Below are 21256 nucleotides of genomic sequence, written 5' to 3'. Positions count from 1 at the left end.
TGGTGCATTTTGAATTATGCTTGATAGTCTATTTATACCATATATTAGGGCCCTTAAGTTTGACCCTAAATTTTCCTTGAGAAACTGTATAGTTCTAGGCTTCACATTTAAGTCTTTGATCCATCTGGAGTTTGTATTTTTCAATTTATATTAACCGTACCGCTCTTTCATATTGTTACTATGATCCGCATTTTACAGATGAGTTCACTGAGGCTCAGAGCTAAGCATCTTGGCCAAGCACACAGTGAGGTACTGTCAGCATCAAGCCCTGACCACAGGTCATCTTCGTCAGCCCCAGAACTAGACACAGACAACTAGGCACATGACTGGAACACCAAGCTGATGAAGTTGAGGGATTCTTCCCTCTTCAGTTCCATGGCAAAGGAATTCATGGTGTTGTGTGTTTAAGGGAGTGGGAAGGCCCATGGGCTGAGCTAGAAGGGGACTATCAACTCTAAGTGTATCTTTGTCTCCGGCTCTTCTGGGTTTTCAACGTTATTCATGAACTAAAAAAACTCCCTTCTATTGTCTCTGTGCTCGGTTTGAGAAATAGTTTCCAAATGTGGATTTCCCCAAATCTCTAGAGGTCCAATAGTTAAGAGGAGACTTGAGTGCCAAGGCCCTCTGCTTGGAATGCCTCCCACCCTATGCTTTGAGCCATCTGGATTCCACCTCCTCCACAAAGCTGCCCTCTTCCCTGCAGTCTGACCACCTATACCACACCATTAGCCCTTTCTTATACCCTGCTTCTTTTCCAAAATAGGCTCAAGGCAGTTTACAACACACATATGAGCAAAAGAATACCAAACATAAATGACTGAACCTGGGCTGGGGTGGGTAAGAATTTTATGAAGAAGCCCTAGCAGAGGAAAGCACAGCAGTAAGACTTAGTTCTGAGTTTCCTCATGGGCAGGGCAGAAAGGAAAGCAGCAGAAAACGAAGCACTTCTTACCTAGTAGAATACAGACCAGATAAATAGGAAGCAGATAATAGGAAACAGATCTTAACTCAGAGGAGCTTGTCCTAAAGCTCTTTATCTAAGGGACACTGTATTGATTCTCTAGCTGCTAAAACAGAAACACCACAGGTGGATGGCTTTAACAAACAGGAATTTATTCTCTCACAGTTTAAGAGGCTCCAAGTCCAAATTTAGAGTGCTGGCTCTAGGGGCTGGGTGACAGTCCCTCGACCTTGGCCCACTCTTATTTCAGGCTCACTGGAGCTGGAGGCTTCATCTAACTCAGGCAGCTGCAGGCTCCTGAGGCTGCTGAACCCAAGATGGCACAACCTCAAGGCTGCCAGGCAACACAGCAGACAACTGGCTCAAGTCCAGGAACTGGAGATGAAGACTTTGTCCAACGCAGGATCCAGAGCTAGAGACTTTTCCCAAAGTTTTTCCATATATACTGGAAGAAGGCCATGCACCGAAGGTCAGTCCTCTTCTACTGATTAACATCTCACAGCAGATTCCCCATGGAATTGATTGTATCACATCCAATCTCGTTATGGGGAATAATCATATCCAGCCACTCAAAATCACAGCCCAGCCAAGTTGACACACAACCTTAACTATCACAGACAAATACACAATGTAATTGTATGGCAATTTATCCCCAAAGTGTTAGGCTTATCCGTTTGAGGGGTTACCTGCACAGGATCTGGGCCTAAGCCTTGTTTTGCTTTCTGACACCTCCTTCTACTGCCATCTGTTCAGTTGGGGCACCTCATTCTGGCTGGGCTGTGTATGGGGTCCTCTGTGAGAAGCACATCATCACACTCCAAGCAGAGGACCCCAAGCAGAGCTGCCATGTTCCCTAGACGTCAGAAGGCCAGCTCTCCTTCTGGGATAATGAATAATGCAACACCAGTAGCCAGGTGAGCTGCAGTCTGACAGGGATGACTGTGAAGCAAAGCCAGCACACACCTTCTTGATGCCATTCTTTCCAGAACCAGAGGGGGCAAATCTGACTTCTCTTTCCTGTAGTAACCTTCTCCCCACTCCTCAGGCTCTTCTGGATTAAGGCTGGTTCCAAGAGTGTTTTCAATTCTAGCACATCAGAGCTTTATTCCCACTGTAGGGGAAGCCCTGGGAAACAACTGAGAATGACAAAACAGGAAAAGGTCTCAGCTGAGGCAGCACTCCCCACGCAGGTCCTCCCTGACAGAACCACCTACTCAAATTTCTTCTCCCTTCATTGCCTTTTCTGTATCACTAGTGCCTTTGAAAATCTTTCCCCTGATCCAAGCAAAGTGTCAAAGCAATTAGCTCAGTGGTAAGAGCTGGGCTATGGAGTCACTGACCATGGACGGTTCATGACTTGGTTCTGCCATTACCAGATGTATGAATCCCAAAATCCATACACAGAACATGGAGATAATAATTGTACTTACCTCCTCCACAAGGGTATTGAAGAGGATAAATGACAATATATGTAGAATCTAGGACACAGTAAGCACCCAATACATGTTAAATCAGTATTGAAAATGCAAATACATGGAATTCCACAGACAATTTCAGAGTTGTACAGATTCTATGGATCCTCAGGCTGGTGTCTTAAAGTCAGGCAGACAACAGCTTTCACCAGTGCCTAGTTTTTCTGAATCCCATTACCATTTACTGAGTATCCTCTGTGTCCAGGGAACCCTGACCCACATGAATACCTTGAATCACCAGTGTTGTCAGCATACCTGAGGCGCAGGGCTCATCTCCATTCTACTAATGAGGGGAAGGAACTTGCCCGAGGTCTCACGATGGCAGAGCTGCTGTGGAAATCTGCCTTCTGACTCATTCAGCTGAGACACTTGTTAGGCTTCCTAAGGATGAAGGCTGCTCTTCATTCTACTTTGCCTTTAACCCTGTGCACAAGAAATCTTGAGACACAGATGCTGGGTCCTCAACGGCAGTGACTTCAGCATCTTGAGTTCTGGCAGCGTGAGGTTTCAAGTCAGAGAGCTCTGACTCGGAGGGGCCCTTCCTGCCTATAGAGCTGCCCAAGTCACTAAATCACTTCAGCAACAGGGACAAGAGAACAGACTGTCAGAAACTAAGTTTGAGTACCAACTCTGCCTCTTTTGTGTGACCTCAGGAATTTTACTTCATTTCTCGAGTCTTCATTTCCTCACTCGTAAACCAGTTCCAGCCATATGAATAAGGTCACGGGTGTGAGGCCTTAGCATAGCACCTGGAACGATTTGTCCTCCAGGAACAGCAGCAACTCACAATTTGCAGGTGAAAAAACCAAGGCTCAAAGAAGTAAATAAATGACAGCTCTCCTTGTCTTTCAGTTTTTCTCACCTACACCATGTGGCCTCCTTCAATGGGTTACATGATGGCCAAAGGAAACAAAACATTCATGTGGCATTTAAATAGCTCAGGGAACAAAAGGATCAGAGAAAATAAGTCATGCTGACACTTGAAAATGACTCTGCAGAGGTGGGGACATGGTGAAACAGAGAGGGAGGAGCTGGCTCAGGGAGCAAGATCTAATATGCCAGTGATGGCTCTTCCTTTCTCACTAACAAGATGCCTGAAGAACAATGGTGGCACTTCAAGTTCAGCTCCATCTGGTTTCAGGAATAACAGACATTTCTCAGAAACCACACTGGCAGAGGCATCCCTTCCAAAAATGGTAAGCACTTCAGTTTGGACAAATGATTCAAGCTCACTTTTGCTAGGAAGGAAATGGGTGAGGACAGGCAAATAGGCAACCAAGGGTGTTAAACAGACATGAAAAGGCAGCCAAAAATCTGGCTCAGGGATTAGAAGCATTGGCTTTCTAGGCTGCGGACAACTGTCTGTTCAACAGTAATCCAACCTGACAGGAAACAGGTATTTTTACATGTATCTGATCCAACTAACACTTATCCAGTGGCTGTTATATGCCAGGCACCAAGCAAAAGCTTCTGCTTATAAATGTCATTTCATACCAGCAAGTCTGAGAAGATGGCATTACCAGCCTTTCTCAGATAAGCAAACAGAGCAGAGTGAATGACTGGCTGGGATTTATCCTAGGTCCCCTGAACTCCAATCACAGTACTCTCTCTCCACTAGACCAAGCTGCCTTGTCCATGGACTCAAGGAAAGTCTGCATATGAGCTGAAGGTCAAGACAGAAAAGGCTCCTCTTAGGAACATACACTTGGGTCTCTATCACCAGGCTTTTAGTAACCGTAAGACAAGAAAGGGTTTCCAAGCCAGGTTCAGAATTCAATGTCATTTTTCTAGCCCAGATCCCTAAAAAAAAAAAAAAAAGGCCACAACAGGGGATACAAAGTTTCAACATACTTTATTGAGTTGGAGGCCAAACAAGGCAGCATTTGGTGGTTACTTAAGGAAGGCACCTCATTGACAACAGTATATCATAGTGCTGTCTACTGATCCCAGTCACAGGATTTGAGGATGGAAAGAATAATCTTTGGATGGTATTGCTTAAGACACTTGCTTATTTATTAAAAAGGGTTCTTTCACACACCATGGATGGAAGGCGGCAAGTGCACAGGATCATGGCATGTGCCAGATGGCTGCTGAGAGCTGATCCATGAGAGCAGGCAGCCTGGTAACTCAGTGGCAAGTCAGGGGAAAGAGTGAGACCAGCGTGCCCTCGTCTCCCCATGAAACCAGTAAACCAGATTTGCTGAGCCACCATCCCCATGAACATACCCTGTATCTCTTTAAATGTAGAGATGATTTTTTGATCCCATGGTGTGGGGAACCAGGTTCAGTGGTCAAAGTCTCACTATTCCAAGCTATAGGACAGACAGTATAAGAGTTCAATTTCCTGCATTCTTGGGCTGGCAACCCATGAGGTTGAGATAAAAGCTGAAGTTGTAGGGCACTGGTTTTAAAAAATACTGTCACCAGTACTTAGTAAATAAAAACCTGATTCTGTAGAAATTGTAATACTGTATCTCTCTATTTCTACCCATACCCTCCAATCACAGTTTTTTTTTTTTTTTTCCTCTTACTTATAAAGACTCTCACCTATGTGAAAAAGACACCACCTCATTATAACAACACTGCGGCTCTTCCAAATACTACTCTTGAGCCCCTGACCACCCCTCCCTTCTGCCCAGCACCTAAGAGCAGGGATCACGCCGCAGGGTGATGAGCAACGGTGCAGTCTCTCCTGGCCTTCTGTTACTAGGCTGAAATAGAGAGGAAACAAGAGAAAAAAAAATGGGTTTTTAAAAACCAAATAAATTCAAAGAAGGCTGGCATGCACGCCCCAGCAACCAAATGCATTAAACACTGGCAATTTCTCTGCCAGGTGAAAGCTCTCATGCTTCTAAGACTCTGGAATTAAATAAAGCAAAAATCTAATCCTAACCACTCTGAGAAGGGAATATGCATCCCATGATCTTTTAGTCTTCACTGGCAGCCCAACATACACACATGCATGTGTGCACACACATGTGAATGCATGTGGATAGATGAAAAATATTTGAGCAAGACTCATGCACAATTAGCAAACACTCAACTTTAAGGCCCAGTGCTTGTAGCTGTCCCCTGTCAAGGGGAGTCGACTCCAAGACTCATGAGGCCACTTCACCCACAGAATGACCCCAATTCTCTGCAGGCACAGCTGAGTTTTGCTTTCACTTCTCTTCCCTGCCCATTCTGAGAAGTCATGTGCTTCCCAGAAATACATAAAATCAGACTAGATTTTCTTTAAGAATAGGCGGAGTTAGTTTACAGCCAGAAAAAAAAGGCAGAGCAGAGCCAGCAGACACTCACTTGGGCCAGCGAAAGAGGAAAGCAATGGGGCCACGTACCAGTGCCAAGCTTCCACGTGGACAGGAGTAAGCCCTCTGGTAGCCCCACTGACAGAAGGAGAACTCAGGTCAGATGGGGGACCGGGCACTTTAGAGTCCATTCCATCGAGTCAGCAGACTACAGTGAGGCAGGCAGCATTATTTACTGGACTTGCCACTGATTTCCTAATGGTTTTTCCAGGGCTGCTGTTTTTTTGGTTTCTTACAGCAGTTTATTAACTCATATGTCTGCCACAAATCAAAGCCACAGACAAAAAGGCACAGCATGGATGCCAGGAAACACTGAATGGTTGGGAAGCTGAGGTTTGACGAATGGTTGGGAAGCTGAGGTTTGAATAAAAGTCAATTACTGTCACAGTGAGATCTTTTCAGGGGGTGTCTATAGTCACTGCCATCATGAAGTAAGAGGTGAACATTGGTTCTAGAACAGAAAGGGGCTGAGTTTAAAAGGAACACAATGATTTGGATTTCATATCCCAGAGAGACTAGGACTGAACAAATTCTGATCAAAATGAATCCAAGAATAAGTTACCTCCAAATCACTGCTTTGTTCCCATTTGGAAACAGAGGCAAACTGAAAAATTAAAACCAACCAACCAACCTACCCTGGTCTCTTTAAGAAAGTGGATTTGGCTGTTCTCAGATGCTCAGCCTGGATGTTCAGATGACAATGTGAATTCCACCTGGCTTAATTCTTTGGCAACAATTCCACTTTCAAACACTAGTCTCAAATGATCCCTCCTGTAGAGCACCATGACACAGATCACAAAAATATTCCAACTTGGCCTGGCTCTCTCTGTGGTAATACCCTCTCACTGGAATCTGTGATTTGATTAAGTGCTTTTTTTCTTCCATGGAATGGTAAAAAAAAAAAAAAAAGTAATAATCCCTTTCCACATATTGACTCAAAAAGTGGCTTTTCACTATGGGCTAGAAAACAAGTGGAATTCCTTGCCAGCTATCTGCCATCAGGACCTCTGACCCTGCCTGACTTATCAGCTGTTGGAGATGGAATAAATACCATGAGGTTTTAGATTTGGGATGCCTAGGGAGGATGCCTAGTAGATACCTAGGAGCTCTGGTAGCATAGTGGCTAAAGCACTTGACTGCTAACCAGAAGGCTGGCGGTTCAAACCCACCAGCCACTCCTCAGAAGGAAGAATGGGTAATGTACTTCTGTAGTGATACTGCCTCAGAAAACCAAGGAGTGGTCGCTATGAGTCAAATCAACTCGATGACCTGGGTTAGTTTATTTTGATCAAACAATAAAACCAAGAGTGTGGCACAAGAATTAAACTGCTGGTAAAGCAACGCAGCCTGTAATGTAGAAAGTAGGAGAGTGTACACGTACTTATACTGATCCACGCACACATACACACACAGATGAGATGAGAGTTGCACACACACCAAAGACATCAAGTAAGTGCTTCTTTAATTAATACATCAAATGATATTCTTGCTGGCCTGAGTAAACTTGCCTCTGTCTGTTCTATCATTCCCACCCCTCCTCAACACAGATAGGAAACAGAAAGAAATTCCTTTTTGGACTCAACATTAGATAAACATAACCAAGTCTTTACATGTTGCTTTGGAGAAGGCTGCTAGGATGCTTGCAAACACGACATCAGGGGTCTGGGAAGCATCGATGGCACAGTGGATACCCTGTTTCTGGTAGTAGTCCACCAGTGGTGTGGTCTGAGTATGGTAGGCCTCCAGGCGGATTTTCAAGGCCTTCTCATTATCATCTGATCGGCGGACCAAAGGTTCCCCGGTGATCTGAGAAGAGGAAGAGGGAATAAAAGGCAAAAATTTAAGAGACCATTTGGGCCAGGATGTATCTAATTCCAAAGTCCACCAGAGGACTTTGGATAAGACTTTCTCCAACATGGAACTTTGCCACTCTCAGAAGTGGATCAGATGGTCCAGAGAAGTCAATCTGCCAGAAATAGCAGCTATGAGGAACGAGGCTCTTGAGAGAACGATGGGTATGATTCTTTCTCACAGCTTCACACTCAGGCAGTTTAGTTTCCACAATGAACATGTATAGGGTCAGAAGCAAGGAACACAGAGGCCTCTGAGATCAGGAGAACATGCTGAAATCAGAAATATACTTACAACTACAATCTACCTAAGTATTTAGTGTATTTACTAGAGTGTTATCTCATCAAGATTCTAAAAGTGGCAAGGGCAGTGAGAAAGAACTCTGTAAATGGTGGAATTGCCAACTCTGTGAAATGTGAATAAATCGAGACAATAGCTTTGGATCTTTTTTTAATAGAACCAAGATGATCTGATGAATTTATCTCACAACAAAGATAAATCCAAGAAATTTTTACTGTTGTCTAAAAGATCTTAAACAGATCAAATTGGCTATTTATAGCAAATGTTATAGTTGTTTTTGTTAAGTGCTATCAAGTCAGTTCAGACTCACAGTGACCCTACATACAACAGAACAAAACACTGCCCGGTCCTGCGCCATCCTCGCAACCGCTGTCATGTTTGAGCCCATTGTTGTAGCCACTGCGTCAAACCATCTTGTCGAGGATCTTCCTCTTTTTTTGCTGACCCTCTATTTTACCAAGAATGATATCCTTCTCCAGTGACTGGTCCCTCCTAATAACATGACCAAAGTACACGAGATGAAGCCTTGCCACCCTAGCTTGCAAGAAGCATTCTGGTTGTACTTCTTCCAAGACACATTTGTTTGTTCTTCTGGCAGTCCATGGTATATTCAATATTCTTTTGCCAACACCATAATTCAAAGGCATCAATTCTTATTCATTTTCCTTATTCATGGTCCAGCTTTAACAGTGCACATGTAAAATTTGTATAAATCTGTACATCCACAGCTGAAGACTGTCATAAGTATCTGGCACTATTTACCTAGCCATGAGATTTAGGAGAGATTCCCAATCTGTACAGCATAGTAGGAGTAGTCACTAGAGAGAGGACATTCTTCTGGGAGTTGTCAGCAAACTTTTCTTCAGCACTATTCCTCCCACTTCTTATCTCTAAGTTCTAATTCTAGGCTTCCAGCCTTCTCCTAATTAGCTGACCACTTAGGGTCACCAAGATGCCAAAAAGGGGTTGCTCTGGACAAACAGGGGATATAAGAGATACAATCTGGGCCCTGGGAAGGTAGTTACCTCAGAGTTAAGCTATAAACCATCTGAGAAGACACTGTATAGATCAGCCAAAACTTATCTCACTTACTTCGTAGTGATATTTCTCATTGTTAACATTATTGGTGGAAATAAAGGGAAGATGGAAAGAAGAAAGAAAGAAAAAGAAATACCAAAGGAAGAAGTGGGGGAGGAAAGAAAAGAAAATTTCCTGTCCCGAGTTCACGTACATCATCCTTCATGGGCTCCTTTGGGGGGTTGAACTCCTCATGGTAGGAACGGCCACTCATGGGGTGAATCAGCCTGAAAGACAACAAATGAACATGAGCCAGAGTTCCTGAAAGCACAGGCTCAGGGGCGCCAGGGACAAGCAGAGAAACTGGACCTAAGAACTTTCACCCAGCAGAGAAGCCAGCTAAAGGTATCTCTTGCTTAGGAAAATAACTGGCCGTGTAGGAGAGCTTATGCCAGAATGAATGTTTTCTAATTTGACCAAACATTGTAATGAGTATTTGGCTCAAGAGGCCAACTGTTGGCCTAACTACCTAATTCAGGACTTGAGAGAACCAACTCTGGTTCTGGTCTCACAGAGTTAGCCATCCTACTCATCTATTCACTCAGCGAACATTAAGTGCCTAGACTGACTCAGGCCTTAAACTGAATCCAAGGGCTACAAAGAAACAAGTCACAATCCTTGCTCACAAGCAGCACTTAATTTAACGGGAGAGAAAAATATGGGAATAAATCTCATAAATGTGATAATTTTCTACTATAGATTTGTACAAAACACTACGGGTGACAGAGGACAGAGAAATTAACCCTATCTTCCAACCTAGTTTAGTTATAAGAGCAGAAAGGTGCCATGGGAAAAATACATCCCATAGATACAAACACCACTAGCCAATGCAGCACACCTTTGAGGTCACACAGTTAAAGGACAGACTAAACATTACAGGGCAATATTAAACAAGTCACGGAAGAAAGAGCCTAAGAACAAGAATTTATATGGCACCAAATGTCTGTTAAGCCCCCTTTGGCAACATGCTCATGTTCCTGACCGGGAGGGGCCACACCACTCACTCACTGCCACTGAGTCAATTCCAACTCACAGACTCCCCCTACCTTGGGTTTCCAAGGCTGTTAGTCTTGACAGAAGCAGACTGCCCCATCTTTCTTCTGTGAAGGCTGGTGGGTTCAAACCACTGACCTTTTGATTAGCAGCCAAATGCCTTAAGTACTACACCACCAGAGCTCCTTAGCCACATCACAGTGGCCCAGAAACCTAAGAAGAGAAGGAGGCAGGCCAAGCATCCAGGGCTCACTTGAGTTCATGAAGTATCTCAATTCTGAGCCAACCAAGTGTTTGCTTATTTAAATGATGGCTGTTCTCTTCACGAAAGTCTGTTAGACCAGAGCTTCCCAACATTTTCCACATCGGGGCACCCACAAAAATAATGTTTGTATAGCACTCAGGTGAACAGAAGAGCTACACCATCCCAGGCTCTGCCCTGCTGCTCTGATAGCTAAGGGGATCAATGTCTTGGTACATCAGTTGGGAAATACTGTGTTAGACTATTGAAGCCAGACATCTATAAAAACTGACACTGTGTTTTAACTGCAGCTAATTTTTAGGGGACTAAGTGGTCAATTTATGGCATAAGCTGTGAGTGGGATGCTGGGAAGAAAGGTAACTGCAGAGAAAACAAGTTGTACTGAGGAGCGAGTGGGTCTGTGACCGTAATCATGTACCGTGAGGTTGGGGCCTCTTTCACTCGAGTCCTCAGAGGGGTTTCTCTCGTGCAGAGCTGTTGGCATATGTTGGGAGACCCAAGGAAAGGAAGAATATAGGTTGCTGAGCTCAGCTGCAGCTTTTACTTTGGGAAGGGTTGTAGCATGAGACTTGGAACATGGTATCTGTTCTTCTGCACAGCACAGGGCACATGACACCTTGTTGCTGTTGTTGTTAGGTGCCATTGAGTCGGACCCGACTCATAGCAACCCCTCCTTGGGCTGCCGAGGCGGTAGCACTACAGAAGCAGATTGCCCAACCTTCCTTCTGAGGAGTGACTAGACTGCAATAAATATGACACTTTTTCTCTTTCTACATCCTGCATCTCTGTACCTCCCACTCATTCCCAGATCTTCTCAACTCTCTAGTTATACAAAAGACACTGCTCTTTCCACTCATAAACATCATTTTAAGAGGAATGCAAGGCTCGTTTCCTAGATGGGAAATGAAAGAAAGAAAGCTCAAGTTCCAAATATTCTATTGGGACTAGTCTCTAGTACCAACCAAAACAGTGCCATAAGCCACTGAGCCTGGCCTGGAGCAGGTAGGTGATGGCATGATGGGATTAGGTCTGGGATGCTACTTCCACTGCTAACATACAGTTACCAGAGACAATACCAAATAGATTAAAAAAACATAATCCATCAGCCATACATATTCAAGAAATAAAATAATACCTCATAAAATTACCAGAAATAAAGCCCAAGCTAATTCATAAGATTGTTACAGTGGGGTCTTTATCACCTGGCTTAAACAAGATCCATATTAAACAGACAAGCTCCTGTCTCTTTTTTCTTCCAATAATCAATATACTGGAGTAAGGTTAGAATGCAGACTTCTGGTGCTAGCTCTGCCACTGACCTACTGAATTGGAAAAACCCCTTCACCAGTCTGGCCTGCCTAGTTTCTTCTTTTGTGAGGGAGGGGTTCAGACTAAACCACTCACTTCCAAACTGAGGGTCCCAAGTCTTTTCTCTTTGATCCTCTATAGCAATCCAGCAGTTTTGTTCTTTAGAATTGCTCTGTTCCCTACCATTCAACCTCAGTTCAAAGCCTCTATCACTTCATATGTGGGTCATGATCAGACTCCTAGATGGTGTCCTTGTCTGCTTCTCCCCTCCCCTACTTTAATCTGCATGCTAGGACCAAGCTAGTATTATCAGACTGCTGTCCCTCCACCCCACAATACACGCAATGGCTCAAGAACCAACTATGCCTCCTGACTGTCAAATCTACCTCTTCATTTTGGCAGACCTCCTCCACTCAAGATGCCATCATATTTTTCCCAACAGCACTCATTACTACCAGCCCCCAGCCTCCGATAGAACTGTACCACCCTCATTCATTCCCGCCTTTATTCCCTTCTGGGAAAGCCTCACTAAAATCCTCTTCCCATCCAGGACATTACATCTTGACATTCCACCTTTCCTAGTCAGCCTTCCTTCCTGCTTCCAGCTTTCCTTCTTGGACTTCCTACTGCACCAAACAGCTCAGAAGAACTCAGGTTTGTAGATTCTCAAGAGGTCAGAGATGGGCCTCATCACATCATTCTTCTGTATCACCTTCCAGCCCCCTATTCCCAGTGCCTAGCAATGTGCTGGGCACAAACCAGGGACTCAGTCTGGGCCAGTCAAAGGACACTAGTATCACCTGGTTCTGCCAACATCTTCTCTTCCCTAGGCCTTGCACCTCAGAGACCCTAGCCCTGGCAATGTACCTTACCATCAACCCTATCTCTTCTTGGCCTAGTCAACTCTGTTTATTCCATGCCCAATGGGGATGCCAAGAAAAAAAGACAAGGTCCCTGCATTGAAGGAGTCTACAGAATAACTGGAAACATGAAACCTAGACATTTGAAAACAAATTAATATAAGGTGGATCCCCCTGTATCTTGTATAGCCTTCCAAGTAAAACCTCTAGCACTTGCTCTGCTGTCTGCTTACATGTCTGTCTCTCTCCTTGAAAGTGTAACTACAGACACATGGACAAATGTTGAACCTCATTAGGAAATCAAAATAATAAAATTTAGAACAAGAAACATTTCCCCTCTAATTAAATCCAATAACTTACATGCACTATGATGATCAATTTCACAGTGAACTACTAAAACAAAAATGTACAACAATAGGGGAATAATTAAATAAATGATGGCTCATCTACTGTGAACTATCATACAGTAATTAAAAATAATTGTCATGGACATTTGGTTCAACAGTGTGGGATGACTATCTTCCTGAGACTCTTAAAATGACAAAGAAATAAAAAGCTATAGCTCACAATAAAGAATGGGGGGGCCCATTAGGAGCTGACAGTTCCCAACGCATTTCTGGAAGGCACAAAGCAGATGGGAAAATGATTAGCAAAATAGGATAGAGGAAACTGCAATAATGGTCTTTTCCAAATATGTTCAAAAGCTGATGCAGAACCATTTCTGTGTTCAATGTTGATTACTAAAGAGAAACAGACATTTTAAAGCAAAACATACAAGACAATAACAGCAGTCTTGGCTAAGGTGGCTAGACTATGAGCAATTTTTCCTCCATTTTCTAAACTTTGTATAGATGGTTATAATATTTTATAATTATTAAAATGGCTACAGCAAGATATGGTAACTCCAACTGAAATTGGATAAAAAAGACTAAAATAGCAATATACATATAAGGTAATTAACATTTTTTGAGCTCCTATTATAAGCAAGGCACTCTGGCGGTGTAGTGCCTAAAGCATCTGACTGTTATCCAGAAGGATGGCGGTTCAAACTCACCAGCCACTCCTTGGAAGGAAGACTGGTCAATCTACTCTGTAGAGATACCATCTCAGAAATCCAAAGAGGGGTTGCTATGAGTTAGAACTGACTCAATGACAGTGAATTTGGGTTTTTTTTGCTTATTATAAGCAAGGCTCTGAACTATGCATTTTATGTTATCTGACATACATAATAGTTCCTTAAAGCCAGTACTATTAACCTCACTTTACAGAGGAGCAAACAGCCATAGAGAGGTAAAGAAACTTGCCAAGGGTCAGAGTTACATGGATGATAGGACTGAGATGCTAACTTCAACTCTTTTACTCTTCTTCCCAGATTCCCATCCTTTGCCACCACTTCAGTGGATATCACCAAATAAAATCAACCCACGTTGAAATGATACTAAACTTTAGGGCTGGGATTAGGCAACAGAAATTCCCATGATTTAACAAAGTCAAAGGAAGCAGAAGAAGGAATCGTCCTGTTGAGAGTTTAGGTGATAAATACCTTCCTGTGATTCTCCGGATGAGCAGAGAGTCTGGGATACTGAATTCAATCACAGAATCAAGCTTCTCTTTCCTCTTCTCCATGAGGTCATCAAGCTGTAAAAGAGTATATGGCTCACCTAAGCTACCAGAACTGAATCAAACCCATCTCCCTCAAAGAAATTAAAAGATAAAGGGCCAGAGTTTATTTTCACTCAATGGTGAGACATAAGCTAAGCTACCCACCATTTCTGCTTGCCTCACAGTCCGAGGGAAGCCATCTAAAAGAAAACCATTCTTGCATGAAGGGGTCTCCAAATTCTTCTCAATGAGCTCCACCACCATTTCATCACTCACCTAGAAGTCAAGAATGAAACAGCCTTGGGTTCAAATCCAATAACCAGATGACATAAGACCAACTCCAGAGTCAAAAGCTTGCATCTGCATAACCTGATTACTAAACAGCATGTCTTCTTGGCTTTAAAGAAGCAAACACCAGAGCAAATGTGTTTGGAAGATCCAGATTCACGATTATTTCTGTGGCTGCCTATAGTCATATTCTCTTCCCTTGAAATTCTCCTGTGTCTCAATAATCTGGGTGAGAGAAGACACCACTGCCTGTCACCCCATGAGGACAGTTCCATCCATGTCCTACATCTGGAAGGTCTCTCCTGCCACTAGAGTCAATGTGCTAACCATCAGATAACAGCTTATCAGCAACAGCTGTCCTCAAGGCACAAGAAAGGTAGGGTATGTGGCTGACAAGTCACCTGAGGAGGGCTCCAGCAGAGAATGGGGGTTGGAAAAGATACAGAAAGGCACCAACTTCTCCTGTTTCACAATTTTGATTAAGCTAACAGTAACACAACTGCAGTATGTGCTTGATCATATACCTGGACTATCTTGGACATGGGCAAGAGAGAATTTCATTGAATTCGCAAGACTGAGTTAGAACCAAGGAATCAAGGAGCCAGACAAACACACCTCTGAACTTCTATAAAAATCTCAATGAGGACCCTTTCCAGCTTTCAAAAACTGGTTATTCTCCTAGGCCTTCATAGAAAGAAAAGCTCCCTGCCAGCATTACAGTGAAGGCTGCCCAACTTGGCAGCTAATTTTCTTATCTCCCAGCACCAGCTGTGAACTTGGGGACAAAGTATAGTGAAGGCTGGAGATAACCAATCTCATTGCCACATTCCAGTTTCTTCTCAGTACAGAATCTTCTGCCAAGACCTAAAGTCCAAAACACCTGGCTTTCTGGCTTCACTCAAGGCCTCACCAACACCATGGGAAAACAAGAAAGAAGGGGATAGCCAGATAGGCAGGGGTACCATTCAACGTATCTACAGAATATCTATAGAATCTCAGAATCTAACAGGAAGTTAACCTGGAGATGAAAGCAAAGTCCAGCACTTTCCCCAATCAACATTCTAAGATATGCAAAGACCAGAGGACTAAGTACAAAATGACTTCGGAAGGCAATTTCCAACGCGAGTCCCAGGATAACTCAGTTACAACTAAGCTCTAGCACGGATATACTTTTTTTTTTTGCTATTTAACACATCCACCTAAATAATGCAGACACACATATAAAGGGTACAGTGCACATAGGAAGCTCACACACTGGGGGGTTGTGCAGTTCGAAACAAAACAAAACAAACCTAAACAAACAAACAAAAATGCACATTATTTGTGTGAAAATATGGTAATCAAGAAGATTTACTGGGTAATAGATTACACTTTCTCAATTAAACCAACTGTCCTAAAACTAAGAGAAAAATGTAATCATATCTCCCAAACAGGAAGGATTACATTTATCACAACTGCCCAGTGACTCCCCAGTAAAGAGACACAGGACAGAGAGCCACAAAAGTAAGTTAAAAACACTTCTGGGATGGCAGTTTCCTTTTTGGCCCTAAAAATGAGTAGGAAATACATCAGCACAAAGGAACCTTGAGAATAGTGAATAAAATAAAAATAAGTGTCATAAATTCAGAACAAATCAAACAACCTGCTACTCTAAAAGTCCATATAATCTGCCAGTTTGTTAATATACCTCAGTGCTGTCCAAAAGAACTTTCTGGCGAGTGAACAGTTGAAATATAGCTAATGCAAATCAGAAACTGAATTTTAACTTAAATGTATATAACTAGTTATATACATATATGTAACTAATTATATACATATATATAACTAGTTACAATATATGGCTGGTGACTACCACATGGGACACAGTGCAGATCTAGACTCTGAGGATTATCTACACTCTCTGGGACCACCAAACCTACCAGCTTCCCAGCATCCATTGTTGCCTTCAGCTTTTTTCCCAGCTCTGAGCCAGAAGCCACCATGGCCCTCAACATGTCCCCAGTAGCCAAATGGCAGACACAGAAGTTTTCAGCCAATCTGGGTGCCTGTGGGGAGAAAAACAGAAACCAATATAAACGTCTTGAAATCAGATTGCCTAAGTATGAATCTGGCCCACCACTTACCAGTTGTATGAACTCAGGCAAATGCCTATTTCCTTACCCGTAATACAGGGATAAAAGTACCTGACATTATGTTTTAACACATATCAATTATAGGGTTGTACTAATAGTTACATGAGATAATACATGTACACTTAAAGTAGTGCACCTAACACACAGGAAACCATTATAAATATTAGCTATTATCACTACTTCCATTAGATATACTAATGACATATAAGTCCTCGTTTCCCATTATAAATGGGAAGAATAAAAACAAGAGCACCAACACTGTACATGGATGCTGTGAAGTTTAAATGAGACAATGTATATAAAGTAGTTGGCACAATGTCTGGCCCATGACATGTGCTGAATAGATATTTGCTGAAGGGATGGATGTGCAATTACCATATACTGTAGCCACCGGGCTTGGGACACAGCTGGGGGTAGGTTGAGGAACAGGGGTTCGACTGCAGGAAGACCTGGTTCTTTTCTTTCCCTGTCACTAGAAAGATGCATTATCTTAGCCAAATCACTTAACCTCTCTGAGGCTGAGTTTCTTCTTCTGTTTAAAATGAAGGCAAAAAAGGTTCCATATGAAAAGTACTTGGCAAATACTAAGAACTTAAGTACTTATTTTAGGAAATAGGATATAGCCTTTTGGTTAAGAGATGAAACTGCCTAGGTTTTAGATTCTAGGCCACCAATCACTAGATATGTGAGAAAAATTACTTCACCTTTCTAAGTTTCAAATTTCCTCTGAGTAAAATGGAGATGGTAACAAATGAGATGGTAATAGGACCTATGTCACTGGGTTGATGAGAAGATTAGACAGAATTTGGCACCCAGGCCTTGGCACAAAGTAAATTCTCAGTGAATGTTAGCTGTTACTATAAACTTTGCCCTAATTCCATATTCATTCATACAGAAAGAAAACACTTACTGAATGCCTATTCCAAGAACCCTGCTGGAAGCAGTGAAACAGAGATGAATAGGAGACACACACCCTGTCCTCAAAGAGCTCATAGTTTGTTGGACCATGCATGAGAATGCAGAATTAGAACAGGAGGAGACTTGACAGCTCAACATTGGTTTTGTAGTGGCAAAAAGGAATGCAGAATTTATGGGGAACAGAACCAGTTCAAAGGAAAATACTTAACCTTTCTGATTCAAACTGCTTTATAAAACAACAAGTAGGTTTGGATTCCTGCTCAAACCAAATCATTAAGTTTTTGTTCTTTTGTGCTGTTGAGTTGATTATGACTCACAGTGACCTAACACAACAGAGAACTACCCTATAGGGTTTCCTAAGCTATAATGGTCACAGCAGATTGCCAGGTCTTTTCTCTGGTGGAACAGCTGGTGGGTCTGAACTATTGACTTCTCAGTTACCAGCCTGCTGAGCGCTTAATCAATGAGCCATCAGGCACATTAAAAATAAATAAATAAAGGTTAAGTAGGCAGGACTCTCAATGCAGCAAATTCTGGTTTGTGATTCACAGAGTGATTCCGTTCAAAGAAAGAAATGACTTCACAGCAAAATGAAACCCAGATGAGAAGAGGTTAAAACTCTGCACTTTGGAAAACCAGTGAAGGTCAGGACTCCTGGTCTTTAGGCTAGCACTGCAACCACACAGTACCTTCTGCCAATCTTTCTCCATGGCTGTTAAAAATCAGCTCAGGTGAACAATTTGGAGGTCAGGCTTGGTTAAGGAGAAACTCTGACCAAAAACACTTCAGTGAAGAGCTGTTAGCACAGATCCTACTTGTTCTATTTTTATCACTCCCAAACTGCAGGCCTCTTATGCCATGTTCCAGGTGACTGAAGTCTACAGTTATATGGAAGAACACCCACTAATAAAAAAGACAGGGCAAGATAAAAGATTAATTCTTCCATCCCTTGCTGGCTGCCTGGAGGTCAATGTCACAGGCTGCCAAAAGCACAAACTTTGGAGTCAGAGAGATTTGTACTTGAATGCTGGCTAAAGCACTCATTGGCTGTGTGACGTTGGGCTAGTTAGTTACTTAACTAGCTAGTTACTTAACTTTCCAGAGTCTCAATTTCTTCATCAGTCAAGTGGAATAATGTTCACTTCTTTGGGTTGTTGTGGGGATTAAATAAAATAAAGTACCAAACACATCAGGCACACAGTAGGCATTCAATAAATAAAAGACTTTCTTCCATGGTCTTTCTTCGTAGCATTACTTTTTATTTGCAAACTGCAAAAGTCTGATGAAATAACTTTATTATAATCTCATCACACTTCAAACTTAAGCTTTAGAGCAGCATTTCTCCAACTCTGAAGTATATGCAAATCATCTGGGGACGCGGCTAAAATGCAGATGCTGGTTCTATAGGTCTGGGGTGGGGCCTGAGCATTTGCATATCTAACAACCTTGGGGGATGCCTGGATGAACCACCCTTTGAGACAGGGTCAGTCCAGGTAATCACTCAGTTGCTGCTGAGGCCATGTCACTTGTTCACAAACCGTGGGCTGTTGCTGAGCCCAGGAATCAGCCTCAGCACCACTGTGAGAGCCCATGGGCAGTGGATTTTGGGGAAGGGAGTGGAAATGACAAAACCACTAAAGGAACAACATGGTGGGTTTAGTGGTTCTCAAATGTCAAGTATATTATCACAATCATCTAAGCCACTTGATAAAAATACAAATGCCAGGTCTACCCTAGTTTATGACCAAGTGTTTTTCAGAATGCCCTGAAATTCTGATGCACACCATTTCAGAAGCCCTCGGTAATGGCACAAAATTGATTGCTGTAGTGGTATGGACCCAGGTTGGAACCAGGGCCCTACTGTTTACTCACTCTGTCAGTCTGAAAAAGTTAGCCTTCCCAAGGTTTCAGTTTCCTCACCCATACAGTGTGGATAACAGTGTCTACTTTCAGAGCTATTATGGGAATTAAACAACACTACACATGCAAAAACATTCAGCATTTAGGAAATAAAGGGAAACTATCAGTCATTTAAGGAGTTCTGACGGTATAATGGGAGCTCTGGTGGCGCAGTGCCTAAGGCATTTGACTGCTAACCAGAGGGCTCGCAGTTCAAATCCACCAGCCACTCCCAGAAGGAAGACTGGACAGTCTACTTCCATAGTGATACCGCCTCAGAAACACAAGGAGGAGTCGCTATGAGTCAGATCCGACTCAACAGCAGTGAGTGAGTGAGTCAGTGGTGGTGCAGTGGGTAAGGCATTTGCATTTGGCTGCTAACCAGGTCAGCAGTTCAAACCCACCAGCTGCTCCATGGGAAGAAGATGAGGCAATCTACTTCTGTAAAGATTTATAGCCTTGGAAACCCAATAGTAGTCACTATGAATTAGAATTGACTCAATGGCAGTGCATTTTTTTTTTTTTAAATCTGTCACTGAGATATGAATTAATCCCAAACATACCTGCTGCCCCAGAAGGAATGTTGGGCAAACTACTTCCATAGTGATACTGCCTTGGAAACTCAAGGAGGGGTTGCTATGAGTCGGATCTGACTCCACAGCAATGGATGCGTTTTTTTTGTGTACACCTGCTTTCTTATCTTGCCATTATCTTTCCGTTTCTAGTCATTCCCACTCCTATCTCCAATGCTTCTGCACATGCAGCTGAAATAATTTAAAATACTTTTGGACATCCCTCCCAGCCCCATCCCACCCCCAGCTCCTGGTTATCACTCACATTCAGAAGCCTACAACATCTCCCCAGTGACTGGAAGGGAGCACAAGGAAGCCTTCACAGTGCTGGTAATGCTATTTCTTGATATGGGTATAAGCTATACAAGTATGTTCTACATTGTGAAAATTTGTCAAGTGGCTGACTTACGGTATTTGTACCTTTCTATTATCTTATACTTCAATTAAAAAGTTAAAAAAGAAAAAAAAAAATCACAAGAACTTGTATTCTAATTTCAGCTCTGCCTCTTAATTTACCATATAACCTTAACCCAGTGACTCTTTGCAAGTGTTTTCTCATCTATAATCAGGAGGTATTATCACGACCCTCACAGGATGGGTAGGAGGATGAATGGGAGATACTCAACAAATTACAGCTCTTGTTCTACCAGTTGCTGTAGAGTTGACTCTGATTCATGGTGCCCCCATGTGCATCAGAGTAGAACTGTGGGCCATCAAGTTTTCAATCGCTGATTTTCTAGAAGTTGGTCACCAGGCCTTTCTTCTGTGGCATCTATGAGTGGATCTAAACGGCCAACATTTTGGTTAGGAGCCAAGCACCTAACCATATATGCCACATAACCAAAAGAAAATGAAAAAGACAAAAAAAACCACTGCCATCGAGTCAATTCCAACTCATAATGACCCCTTGGGTTTTCAAGGTGGTAAATCTTCACAGAAGTAGATTGCCCTCTTCCTTCCGTGGAGTGGCTGGTGGTTTTAAACTGCTAACCTTCTGGTTAACAGTCAAATGTCTCAGGCATTACGCCACCAGAACGCCTTTCCAACTAGATTTTGTTGTTGTTATTGTTTAGATAGCAACAATGTAAGGTGCTGAACTCAGACTGACATGAGTCCAAATCCTGCATTACTACTACTATACGTAAGTAAATAGACCTCAGTTTCTTTATCAGTAAAAGGGTATGGATAGCAAGACCTATCTCCTAGGGTCGCAGAAGGATTAAATCAGATGATACATATAAAAACACTTAGCTTCGGAGACCTCCCTCGGATAAGCAAAGCCCTATTGAAGAAGAAGAACAAAGTAGGAAGTCTCACACTGCCGGGTCTCAAAACCTACTATACAGCCACAATAGTCAAAACTGCCTGGTATTGGTTTAATGACAGATACATGCTGTTGTTGTTATGTGCCATCGAGTCGGACCCGACTCATAGCGACCCCTCCTTGGGTTTC

The 21256-nt window shown here is 42.7% G+C and overlaps 1 protein-coding gene across 1 annotated transcript in view; it reads right to left on the bottom strand.

Annotated features, from left to right (window-relative positions):
- Nucleotides 1-7325: 7325 nt before the first annotated feature.
- Nucleotides 7326-21256, bottom strand: part of AK2 (adenylate kinase 2) — a 25020-nt gene continuing 11089 nt past the window's right edge. Inside the window, exons 2-6 of the mRNA XM_007950426.2 lie at nt 16202-16327; nt 14160-14270; nt 13936-14030; nt 9124-9196; nt 7326-7547 (exon numbers count right to left, since the gene is read on the bottom strand). Of these exons, the coding sequence (XP_007948617.1) occupies nt 7326-7547; nt 9124-9196; nt 13936-14030; nt 14160-14270; nt 16202-16327 (627 nt within the window). The remainder of the gene's footprint in view (nt 7548-9123; nt 9197-13935; nt 14031-14159; nt 14271-16201; nt 16328-21256) is intronic.

Source organism: Orycteropus afer, unplaced genomic scaffold (assembly GCF_000298275.1).
Source record: "Orycteropus afer afer isolate SDZICR_OR568_19922 unplaced genomic scaffold, OryAfe1.0 scaffold00272, whole genome shotgun sequence".
Taxonomy (NCBI): Eukaryota; Metazoa; Chordata; class Mammalia; order Tubulidentata; family Orycteropodidae; genus Orycteropus; species Orycteropus afer.
Note: the sequence above shows the minus strand (reverse complement) of the source record. Positions and strands in the feature narration are given on the sequence as shown.